This window comes from Rhinoderma darwinii, chromosome 1 (assembly GCF_050947455.1).
Source record: "Rhinoderma darwinii isolate aRhiDar2 chromosome 1, aRhiDar2.hap1, whole genome shotgun sequence".
Classification (NCBI taxonomy): domain Eukaryota; kingdom Metazoa; phylum Chordata; class Amphibia; order Anura; family Rhinodermatidae; genus Rhinoderma; species Rhinoderma darwinii.
In genome coordinates this window covers 634,141,815-634,154,982 of record NC_134687.1, presented here as the reverse complement: position 1 = coordinate 634,154,982, position 13,168 = coordinate 634,141,815, and the positions used below count along the sequence as shown (strand labels likewise).

Genomic DNA, 13,168 nt, shown 5'->3' with positions numbered 1-13,168 from the left:
TACGCAGTGTATTTTTGGCTCTGGTGTATAATTGTATCAGAGGAATATTAACTTTACGGAAAAAAGGTAATGAATTATAAAGGATGATGGTTCTAACAAGACTAAAATTATGTTACTAGGTAAACAGTACGTGGCAACGGAATAGGAGGATCTAAAGAAGATCGGGGATAACACTTGCTACGGGTGAGTTAATAAAAAATGGTATATTACAGTTAAAATAATTAAGTATGCAATAATTAAACTAAAAAGGGATAGTCACAGCGTGATGGACTTTATAAATGGAAAACATTTTTATGTGGCAGAAAGGGGATACATAAAGGATGAATGAATTTGTCACTCATATTGTCGAATCTTACTCATTGTCTATTATTGTGTGATGATGTGACTTATGGAAATTGTTTATCCTCGAAAAATGGTTTCCAATTTATGAAAACTAGAGCTATTGATTAATCCAGTGTTGATTCGGAGATATCATTCAAACCCCCTGGGTACAAAGTCTGTAATTTGAAAATCCAATAGTTTTCCCTCTGTTTGAGTTTATTGTATCTGTTGGGGACATCGAGGTGTATGTCTTCGATGGGTGTAACTGTAATTCGGTTAAATTGACATTTGTGTACATGGGTGAAGTGTCAAGACACACTGTGTTTCAAAAAACCTGTGTTCACATTAAATCTGTGTTTATTAATTCTGGATCTCAGACATTGTGTGGTTCGGCCAACGTATTGGAGTTGACACGTACATTCCATTAGGTAGATAACATAGGAACTGCTGCAACATAGGGATGACTTGATTGGGAAGGATTCTTTTGTAACTGTCGATGTATATGTATATTTTTTATTGCTGATACTATTGCAGCATAAACATCGTGAGTGGCCACATTTGTAAGAACCATTGGGTCTGGATAGAAAAGTAGTTGGTAATATTTTAGTTTTTCGGATTCTGCTGGGGGCCAGGATATTTTTCAGAGTTAAGGAGCGTCGAAAGGTGATGCTCGGATGGGATGGTATCGCATCTTTAAGGTAAGGGTCTCTTTTTATAATGTGCCAATGTTTGTTCAAAATTGCCCTAACTGTCTTGTTCCCTTGATTAAAAGTAGTTATAAAATTAGTGTTGTATTTATTTGGTTCTGATTTTTTCTTCTGTATCGGGTTTAGGCAGGAGTTTTGAGATAATTCTGAGGCTTTAGATCTAGCATCTTTAATTAATTTTAGAGGGAAATTCTTCTCTCTGAATCTTTTCTCTAAAATATTGCACTCTAATTTAAAGTTTACGTTGGTACTGCAATTTTTGCGGACTCTTCTAAATTGACCGAAAGGCACATTTGTTAGCCAAAGGCGATAATGGGCACTTTTGAAGTCAATATAGCTATTCACATCGACGGATTTGAAGTGAGTTTTTGTGACAAAGTGTTCAATCTTGGTGTCATAGCTAATGGTTAGGTCCAGATAATCGATTGAAATTTCAGAGAAGGTGTGCGTGAAAGAAATATCATAGCTATTGGCATTTAAATGCTTAATAAAACTAGAAGCTTCGTTTTCTGATCCTGTCCACACGAAAAACAGGTCATCGATATAACGCCTATATAAGAGAATGTTATTTTTATAGGGATGTTCCCCAAAAAATGTGTTCCTCTTCGAATGCCCCCATGTACAGGTTTGCGTAGGCTGGTGCGAATCTGGTGCCCATCGCGCAGCCTTTAGTTTGGTTATAAAAACTATGATTGAAAGTGAATGAATTATGATGAAGAATGAAATCGATGCAATTAGTAAGAAAGGAAACTTGGTTATCAGGGATTAGGGTGTTAGATGATAGAAATGATTTAGTTACCTGCATACCTTTTATATGTGGGATATTGCTATACAAAGCGGTTACATCAGCTGTTAGAAAATATATGTGAGATGTAGTCTTATCGATTTTGAGATTAAATAAATCTTTAATTGGGTAGAATCTTTGAGATAGGAGGGTAGTGTGAGCACAAAAGGTTGAAGGTGCAAATCTACAAAGTGAGAAAGATTGCTGGTTAGTGAGCCGATTCCTGATATGATGGGGCGTCCTGGGGGGGTCTATGAGCGTTTTGTGTATTTTTGGAAGATGATAGATAAAAGGTATGTTTGGGAATGGTACATGTAGAAAACGTTTTTCTTTTTTTGTGAGAAGGCCCTCCTGGAAAGCTTTCTCTATCATGGATGTATATTCGTATATGTAGGTAGGAAGGGGATTTGATGCTAGTTTGCAATAAAAAGTGTTATCATTTAGAATCCTCGAAGTTTCTTCCAAGTATTTGTCCCTATTCTGAATCACTATGCCCCCCCTTTGTCGGCAGGGCGAATGACTATGTCTCCGTTATTTTGCAGGGATTTGATAGCCCTTCTTTCATATGAGGTCAAATTATCTTGATTGGGATGAGGATTCTCTAACGACCTGAATTCATTGTTCACCAGCGTTGAGAAGGTTTCAATGAGGGGGCCTTGATGATGGACAGGATAGAATTCTGATTTGACATAAACTTCGACTGGGATGGCTTTAGTATTTGCATCTGGTGTATGTGGGTCCTCTATTGTAACTGATAATGTGTTAGGTTTCTGTAACGCAAAATGTCTGATTAGTGTAAGTTTTCTAATGAAACGGTTGAGGTCCATGAATAAATCGAAATCATTAGATAAAGATGTAGGGCAGAATGACAGTCCTTTAAGTAGATCCGTCTCATGGGTGTTTAATAGGTAGGATGACAGATTAAATATTTTTATTGTTATTGTTTTATTGTCTTCTTTGGGTTCAATCTTGAGTCCGTGGCTTATTGTATTTCTTGCCTCCTCTCCGTCCTCTATGTCTGAACACTTTGTCACAAAAACTCACTTTCAAATCCGTCGATGTGAATAGCTATATTGACTTCAAAAGTGCCCATTATCGCCTTTGGCTAACAAATGTGCCTTTCGGTCAATTTAGAAGAGTCCGCAAAAATTGCAGTACCAACGTAAACTTTAAATTAGAGTACAATATTTTAGAGAAAAGATTCAGAGAGAAGAATTTCCCTCTAAAATTAATTAAAGATGCTAGATCTAAAGCCTCAGAATTATCTCAAAACTCCTGCCTAAACCCGATACAGAAGAAAAAATCAGAACCAAATAAATACAACACTAATTTTATAACTACTTTTAATCAAGGGAACAAGACAGTTAGGGCAATTTTGAACAAACATTGGCACATTATAAAAAGAGACCCTTACCTTAAAGATGCGATACCATCCCATCCGAGCATCACCTTTCGACGCTCCTTAACTCTGAAAAATATCCTGGCCACTAGCAGAATCCGAAAAACGAAAATATTACCAACTACTTTTCTATCCAGACCCAATGGTTCTTACAAATGTGGCCACTCACGATGTTTATGCTGCAATAGTATCAGCAATAAAAAATATACATATACATCGACAGTTACAAAAGAATCCTTCCCAATCAAGTCATCCCTATGTTGCAGCAGTTCCTATGTTATCTACCTAATGGAATGTACGTGTCAACTCCAATACGTTGGCCGAACCACACAATGTCTGAGATCCAGAATTAATAAACACAGATTTAATGTGAACACAGGTTTTTTGAAACACAGTGTGTCTTGACACTTCACCCATGTACACAAATGTCAATTTAACCGAATTACAGTTACACCCATCGAAGACATAAACCTCGATGTCCCCAACAGATAAAATAAACTTAAACAGAGGGAAAACTATTTGATTTTCAAATTACAGACTTTGTACCCAGGGGGTTTGAATGATATCTCCGAATCAACACTGGATTAATCAACAGCTCTAGTTTTCATAAATTGGAAACCATTTCTCGAGGATAAACAATTTCCATAAGTCACATCATCACACAATAATAGACAATGAGTAAGATTCGACAATATGAGTGACAAATTCATTCATCCTTTATGTATCCTCTTTCTGCCACTTAAAAATGTTTTCCATTTATAAAGTCCATCACGCTGTGACTATCCCTTTTTAGTTTAATTATTGCATACTTAATTATTTTAACTGTAATATACCATTTTTTATTAACTCACCCGTAGCAAGTGTTATCCCCGATCTTCTTTAGATCCTCCTATTCCGTTGCCACGTACTGTTTACCTAGTAACATAATTTTAGTCTTGTTAGAACCATCATCCTTTATAATTCATTACCTTTTTTCCGTAAAGTTAATATTCCTCTGATACAATTATACACCAGAGCCAAAAATACACTGCGTATTCCCACAAAAATACACTGCGTATTCCCACTTTAATTATAACTGCACAGAATCTTGCAAAATATATTTTACCTGTGTAAAAAGAATACTATATGTCTAATACTATATGTCTAATATTATATTTTATATATTTTTATAATGCATTTTCTAGTATTTAAACTTGTTCTAAAGCAGTCTTTATAAATCTACTTACAGCGAGCGCAGATCTCCCTATGCTCTTTTTTGCTGTTCCCGGCTTGGTTGCTTTGGTGACGAAGTTCGCGTCCTGGCGTCGTCCTCTGTTACCTAGCAACCCATTGGTCTCTAGTGTAGCCCTACGTTTAAATTACTATTTTAACTCCCCGCTATTGTTTCCATTCAATCACCTATTGACTAATGTTTGATGCCTTGCTTTTATAGTCGTACACCGACACCGCTTAGAAAAGCTTTTTTATGAACACTTCAAACTTCTTATTTATTACCCTTTCGTTGTGTAACAATTTACTGAGAATGATTTGGTGTATTAAACATGTTTATTTATTCACTGCTCCGCGGTGAGAATAATGAATGAAAAAAGCCGGGTGTGACGTCATTTTTTTAACCCAGATGTTATATAAGACGTGTCCAATGTAATGTGCACCTGGCCTGATGAAGACGATTGTTCATCGTGGAAACGCGTAGCCACTCATTCGAATAAATTGAATTTATTAATACCTCAGGATTTCATTACTAAGGGAAGCTTAGTGTTAGCCGGTACAGAGGCTAACACTAAACACCATTATTACCCCGGTACCCACCACAACCAGGGGTGCCGGGAAGAGCTGGGTACGATCCAGTACCCGACCATCTGTTGTGATGGCCGGGCTCTGGGGCGGCCGCAGTCTGGTATTATGAGGCTGGGAAGGGCCAAAAACAGTGGACCTTCCCACCCTTATAATGCTAGGCTGCTGCTGCTGTGTTGTATCTGGCTGGTTATAAAAATGGGGGGTCGGGTACTGGATCGTACCAAGCTCTTCCCGGCACCCCTGGTGGTGGTGGTGGTGGGGGGTACCGGGGTAATAATGGGTGGTTAGTGCTAGCCTCGGCACCGGCTAACACTAAGTACCGCCTTAAAAATGGACGCTGTCAATCAGCCAACTACCATTATCTAGGCACTAAAAAAGTTTGAAAAAAAACACACGATTTTTTTTTATTGAAATAAGAAATGCCCAACAAAACCCTCGTTAACCATTTTATTAAAATTTTCAAAAAACGTAGATCTACGCAGTAGTCCAACGAATCGAAGATGTAGTCCAATTGATACATCAAAATCTGCAACAACATAAAAAAAAAGTTATCAATGTGAACAATACCGATACTTATACTCACCTACACACACACACACAAACAACCACACACAAACATATACACAAACACATATAAACACACCCATATATTACACATACACACAAACATACACCAACACATGTACACAAACACCCATATATACACAAACCTATACACAAACACATATACACACACACATATACACAAACACACATATACAAAAACACAAACATGCACACAAACTCAAACACACATATACACACAAACCTATACACCAACACATGTACACAAACACCCATATATACACAAACACACAAATATACATATACAAAAATACACAAACATACACATATGCACAAACACACCCATATATACACAAACACACACACATTTACACATACACACAAACACATGTACACAAACACATTTATCAACTTGGGACAACCCCTTTAATGACATTGGCTGTATGTTTGGGGTCGTTGTCCTACTGCAGAATAAATTTGGAGCCAATCAGAAGTCTCCCTGATAGTATTTCATGATTAATAAGTATCTGCCTGTATTTCTCAGCATTAAGGACACCATTAAGCGTAACCAAATCCTCAGCTCCTTTTGCTGAAATGCAGTCCTAAACTTGCAAGGAACCTCCACCATGCTTCACTTTTGCCTGCAGACATTCATTATTGTACCGCTCTCCAGCCTTTCGGTGAACAAACTTCCTTCGATTACAGCCAAATATTTCACATTTTGACTCATCGGTCCCGAGCACCTGCTGGGGTTCTTCTGCACCCCCAGTTCCTATGTTGTTGTGCATAGTTGAGTCGCTTGGCCTTGTTACCACATCGAAGGTATGGCTTTTCGGACAAAATTCTTCTATGAAGACAACTTCTGGCCAGACTTCTCAGAACAGTAGATGGGTGGACCTGGGTCTCACTGGTTTCTGCCACTTCTGAGCTGATGGCACTGCTGGACGACCTCTTCCGATTTCAAAGGGTAGAAAGCATGATGTGTCTATGATCGGCTGCGCTAAGTTTTCTTGGCCGACCATTGCATCTACTGTTCTCAATATTGCCCGTTTCTTTGTTCTTCTTCAAAAGAGCTTGAACTTCACATCTTGAAACCCCAGTCTGCTTTGAATTCTTTGCCTGGGAGAGACGTTGCTGATGCAGTATAACTACCTTGTTTCTGTGTTCTGTCTTGCCATGGTGGACCTGTGACCTGAAACAGTCTTCCACAACCTCACCATTGTAGCAGAGTTTGTTCCTTACCCAGTTTCAAGCCTCCTACCCAGCTGTTTCTGTTAATGTCTGTGTTTCAACCTACATATGAAAATGATGATCATTATTACATGTTTGATATAATTGGTTAATCATACACCTGACTATAATCCTACAAAATCCATGACTTTGTGCAAGTGTTCCTAGAAGAATTGATGCTGTACTGAAGGCAAAGGGTGGTCACACCAAATATTGATTTAATTTAGATATCTCTTCTGTTCATTCACTTTTTATATTTTGTTAAATGATTAAAAAAAAACTATTAACCGCATTCTTACTTTGCAGCATTTTTCCACAACTGCCTAAAACTTTTGCACAGTACTGTATGTATATTGTGTGCTAGATCCATATATCTATAGAAAAATATGTAAAAACAAAAACTACTCTTACCGGATATTGTTTTCCTGGAGCCCATGACCGCACCCATGCGAGGACCACCCATCTCGGGACAGGAAACCCGGAGGAGATTAAATGCTTCACAACCCCTCCAATCCCTTACGACTTCCCTTAAACTATAGTAAAAGGTTTTCCTCCAATCTGAATAAGCTCTCAGGTAGAAAATCAAACATCTAAACAGTGCTACTCCTTTCAGTATCATTTCTCAGTACGGAAGGAATGTAACACAATCTCCTGCTTCCTAAAGAAAGCTTATAGCAAAAGTTATGGCTAACAGAAACGTGATTTTTAGGGTCAACATACTGATGGAAATCTCCCCTGAAGATTTTTGGGAGCTTGTGACCTAGCCGGAGAAGAGTTTTCAAGTGCCGAGGAGGAACTACTGATCTTACAGGGCACCGTCTCATTGAGGCATTAATAAATAGTTATACCCAAGGATGGTCTGCCAACCTGTAGTCAAAGAAGTTACTGAGAGCTGCAATCTGGAATGTCAAATTAACGGGCCTAGGGTTCCTATCCAATCTAGCCTGAAGAGTATTTAAGATGAGGACGTTGGGGACCTCCCAGGTATCTGGATAATCTCCAACAAATCTAGTAAAAGTTTTCCAGACCTTTTGAAGTAGATATTAGACGTGACCATTAGGTGTAACTGCTGCAGATGAGATCGCCAAACAGCTCTGTCTCTGAACGAACGCCACAAGACCTCTGAAGCTTCCTGGGGTATCTGGCACCAAATCCTTTAAGTCCTGTAAGTTGGAAAGTTCGGCCTCCATGGATCGGACTTTTGTTTTCACTATTTCCATGACATCCCCCTGAGAGACCAGCTCCAATCCACGACTGGAAACATCCAGAAATGCTTTCAAAGGAGAAAAACTCCTAACCAGCTTAGTTTCTGTTTCTTTTCCTTTGGACATCAGGAAAGGCTTGACCTCTGAAATGCAACATTCTAGACTGCATGACTTCTGAACCCTGTAACAAATCTTGGTGTAATAGGAGGTACTCTGTAGAGTCTGAGCCTTTCTCCCTTCCTTATCCCCTAATGGGAGTAGATCCACCAAGTATTCCTCCTTACCATGCTGAGCAAGCATTACCTGTAATGTGGCAGGCATGCCGGGAGCTTTCTGACATGCAATAGGTCCCAGGGCCTGGCATTGTCCTCCACATTGCTACCACCTTTTTATTTTACCGCCTTCTGTTGTCTTATTTAAATACTGATGACCTGAGGGAGGAGAGTGGGGTGGACTGGAAGTGGGACAGCTTTGGTGCTCGTTCCGGAAGTGGGGCCGGGCTCGGACACATCAGCATGGCCGTGTTAAATCTGGACCAGGAAGTGGAACAAGGCGTGCCTAGAGCATGCACTGTGTTCCAATCACATGGGGCAGTAGGAGGATACCCTAAAGGGATGGTAATTTTAAAAACCATGGCGCTTGGAGGAAGCGGGTTTCTGCCAGTCTTTGGCTCCTTCACCCAAGGCAGGTCATGAGACTTGTGTCCTCCGTTACTTCTCCTCAATTATGCAAAATGAGAAGGAAGGCTGGCCATCCGGAATCCGGACATGATGGAAAATTATTAGTCTCTGGAAGGGGGTGAAAGGGTAAATACCTTGTTTGGTTATGTTCTGTTCCTATTGATGTGCCGTGATTTTTGAAGGGATCGAAGAAGCTCCCCAAAAAAAGATGCCCATCTGTAAAAATAATCTGCCTTCATCCCTGGTTAAGCCCCTATATAAGCTATGTTTAGACAAGTTGTTGAAGGAGGAACCGTCTTATTTGATCCAATATATTAAGGACATTGTAAAATAAAAGGCTTTAATAGGAATCGTCCTAGTACATCTATAGGGAAGGGTATGGTGTCTGACTCTACTAGGGATATTGCATTTTGTGAGGAGGGTGAAGAAGTGTCGGTAGATTCTGACGCTATTAGGAAAACTTCTCTTCCCTCCTGAGGGCAGATCTCTTATTAAGGGCCATTAGATCCACTATGAACGTTTTTATATTCGGGATCAGATGTTTGAGGGTCTGCGTCCAAGAAAGTGTTTCCCATTCATAAGAACATTAGAATGATGTTTAAATCTGGAGGTGTTTTGGAATATTACTTATCAATGGGGGGAAAACCACGGTTAGATCTTTTTGCCACCAGGAAAAACAAAGTGCAGGAGGGTCTACTCTGTTATTCCCAGAATCCTTAATTTTCCCCAAGATGGTATTAATAAAAAATTGAGGCCTAGCACCATGAAAGTGCACATCTCGTCTCTTACTTTTCCCTGTTTTTATTTATCTCTTTGTAAAAATCCCTGGATGAAACAATTTTTTAGAGCTGGAATTAGACCGAACCATCTTTAAAATGTAGATCGAACCCTTGGGATTTAACGTTTGTATTATCTAGATTTGCTGAATCTCCATTTGAGTCTATTGACCATATTCCTGGCAATCTGTTGGCATATAAATCAGGCTTTGTGGGAGCGATTTCCTCCAGGGGGGTGGGTTACGTTGCTGTCTTTCAGACTAGTCTTACATGAACGTCTTGGATGAAAGGATAAGTATCAGACCTGGCATAGTTTTTTTTCTTTTACCCGAGAGTAGATTTCACCGATCGCTCCCAAGAAATACTGTAGTTCTTCCCTCCTTCTATCAAACCCCCAAAAATCCTATGGAGGAGAAACGTTCACAGTTTTCAGTTTCAGGGCACAGAAAAGGGATACGGTTCTCAGATAAACCCCAGCTAGGTGGACTTTTACTAGCCTACGCTTCAGCAGGAAAGAATCCTCCTTCTGAGTTTGGGGTGCACTCTACTCGTGCGAGTTCTACTTCATGGGCAGAAAGGGCTAATGCCTCCATAGACCAGATCTGAAGGGTACCTACTTAGTTCTCCTAATACCTTTTTCAGGCACTTTAGATTGGACCTTCAATCTAATGATCAACTGGCTTTTGGCAGAAAAGTCCTCCTGGCTGTGGTCCCTCCTAATCTATCTGGTCTATCTTCTCAGGGTGCTGTCATGGGCGGAGTGGAAAGATAAGATTACATTTACTGGTAATTGGTTTTCAATTAGCTTATGACCATTCTGATGCTCGCATATCTGTTCTAGGCCTTTTTGCCAGTAGACCGGGGTAAGCAGGGGCATTCCAACCAGTCTTTAGCAACGCATCCCCATATATAGCAAGCTGGGGATGCTCTGCGTGTTCTGACACCTTTCTATCACAGCCAGCATTAACTTTTTAAGTAATTTGTGCTACAGTAGCTATTCTCTTAAATCGGACTACGACTTTCAACAGTATGTAAATCCTCAGGAAGCAAAAACAAGTTAAACCCATGGCGGAGCAGGGAGCCGTTGACTCCCCGTCCTGCCATTCCCTCTTGTAGGCCCTTGGCTTAGGAAGCGCTGGACCCTTCGCCCAGGTTCTGAGGAGCACAACATTTTAATTCTTACTCTGCTAAATATTAGAATTAAAGGTCTTGAGAGAAGTGTCTGATATATAGACAAATATACAGTAGTCATGTATTCAGTCACTGTGTGTGTCTTACAGATGGATCCAGTAGGAGAAATCCACCAGAGAGAAGTCCCAGTCCTCTGTATTCCCAGGACTGTCCGGAGGAAAATCACAATGTCCGAGAGAATCAACCGGTAGATGGCGCTGAAGTCTCACCAAAATATGACCATAAAGTAACTGAACCCAATTTAATTTTACATTTTTTTTTTCTTGTTTGTTTAGAGTGAAAATCTGATTGATATTAAGGTTGAGGTTAAAGATGAAGCAGAAGAGGAGACGGATTTAATGGCTGATCAGCAGTGTAAGGAAAGGGAAAGTCTTTCATTAGTTTTTAAGAGAAAAACCTGTTTTGCGGGTCACCTAGATACTACTCCCATCTCCTCATCACATGTAAACAATCTATTCCGTCACTGTGTGTTTCCTACAGATGGATCCAGTAGGAGAAATCCACCAGAGAGATGTCCCAGTCCTCTGTATTCCCAGGACTGTCCAGAGGAAAATCACAATGTCCAAGAGAATCATCAGGTAGATGAAGCTGGGCCCTATACCAGATCTATATAGGGGGTGTGGAGCTTTTTGGTCCTGCAGTCACAGATGTGGTCATAGATTTTGGTGGTTTCTTATGTTGATCTGTTAGATTCTTCGCACACTCTGCTGTATTGTACTGAATTGTTACATATGTGAAATCAGGGGCAAGATCTGACTAATATTAAAGTGGAGGATGAAGTAGAAGAAGAGCGTGTGAGGGGCGATCAACCGTGTAAGAGTGATGTGGAGGATGAAATTCCAGGAGGTGTTACCACAGGTCAGTAATAATGGATTTAGAAAGTGAATTTGAAGGTTTCTTAAAGAGGCTCTGTCGCCAGAATAAAAATGCTCTATCTCCTACATCAGTTTATCGGCGCTGGAATGTAGTTACTAGCAATGTGTTTTTATTTTAAAAACAATGTTTTTTAACAAAGTTATGGCGTTTAGAACATTTATGCAAGTGAGGTCCTTAATGCCCAACTGGGCGTTTTTTTAATTTTCAACCAAGTGGGCATATGACAAAAGAGGTGTATGACGCTGGCCAATACGCATCATGCACCTCTCTGCCTTACACCCAAGCTAGATTCACTGAGCAGCGCGGTCTTGCGAGACCGCGCTGTGACGTCACTTCTGCCCACAGGTCCTTCATCCCTGCGTCTGAAGACAACATCTTTCGTCTCCCTCCAGGCTGCTGCTACTACCGATCCGACGACTGGGACTTCTCATCGGCCTGGAGGGAGACGAAAGATGTCTTCAGACGCAGGGATGAAGGACCTGTGGGCAGAAGTGACGTCACAGCGCAGTCTCGCGAGACTGCACTGCTCAGTGAATTTAGCTTGGGTGTAAGGCAGAGAGGTGTATGATGCGGATTGGCCAGCGTCGTACACCTCTTTGTCATACGCCCACTTGGTTGAAAATTAAAAAACGCCCAGTTGGGCATTAAGGACCTCATTTGCATAAATGTTCTAAACGCCATAACTTTGTTAAACATCGTTTTTAAAATAAAAACACATTGCTAGTAACTACATTCCAGCGCCGATAAACTGATGTAGGAGATAGAGCATTTTTATTTCTGGTGACAGAGCCTCTTTAAGGTGAGGTTCCACAGTAGTTCTACATTAACCCCTTCCTGCAATTGGGCGTACAGTTATGCCCATAAGATTAAGTGGGCACTGGAGATGTGCCCGCACAATTTGCACCGGATGCTAACTGTAAGGTACATCTGACATTCCGTCACAACGGCAGAGATTAGAGTTGCCTCTGATCCTGGCAGTTTAACCCCCTTACATGCTGCAGTAAATCGTGACCACAGCATTTAAGTAATTTACAGAGGGAAGGGGCTCTACCTGCGTCGCATTGGCCCCCTGTGAGCGATCATGGGGTGCTGATGGTTGGTGCAGATGGTTGCTGTAATGCAACCAGGAAGCCTAACCATGAGCTGGTCTGCCATGTAGGTTGCCGGTCAGTGGAAAAATGAGTTACAATATACTGCCAAGTAGTGCAGTGTATTGTACCTGCGATCAGAATATAAGCCATTCAAGGTCCCTAAGTAAAATAAAAATGTTTTAGAAAAGTAAATTTTAAGTAATAGAAACAAGAATCGCATATTTCCCCGATCAAATCCTTCATAATTTGAAAAAAAACAAAACTACACATAATTGATATGGCCGCATTTCTAATGGCCTGACCTATAAAAATTTCCTCTTATTTATCCCACATGGTTAAAACAAAACAAAAAAAAAAGGCAGAATTGCTTATTTTTGGTCACCTTGGCTTAAAAAATGGATTCAAGTGATCGAAAGATCACATTTACTCCAAAGTGGTACCAATAAAAACGACACCTCACCCTGCAGAAAACGGCCCCCACGCAGCTCCATAGATGAAAAAACAACAAAGTTATGAGACTGGGAACACAATGATGCAAAATGATGGC

At 40.3% G+C, this 13,168-nt stretch overlaps 2 protein-coding genes across 5 annotated transcripts in view; one reads left to right on the top strand and one right to left on the bottom strand.

The window, feature by feature from the left end:
* The window catches only part of LOC142654474 (uncharacterized), a 1,458,099-nt gene that overhangs the window by 1,120,486 nt on the left and 324,445 nt on the right, over window positions 1-13,168 (bottom strand).
* The window catches only part of LOC142655323 (uncharacterized), a 70,378-nt gene that overhangs the window by 19,007 nt on the left and 38,203 nt on the right, over window positions 1-13,168 (top strand). For all 4 annotated transcript variants that reach the window (XM_075829624.1, XM_075829447.1, XM_075829535.1 and 1 more), the window contains 4 exons: window positions 10,744-10,841; window positions 10,930-11,008; window positions 11,135-11,232; window positions 11,398-11,512. In XM_075829624.1, coding sequence (XP_075685739.1) covers window positions 10,744-10,841; window positions 10,930-11,008; window positions 11,135-11,232; window positions 11,398-11,512 — 390 coding nt within the window. The remainder of the gene's footprint in view (window positions 1-10,743; window positions 10,842-10,929; window positions 11,009-11,134; window positions 11,233-11,397; window positions 11,513-13,168) is intronic.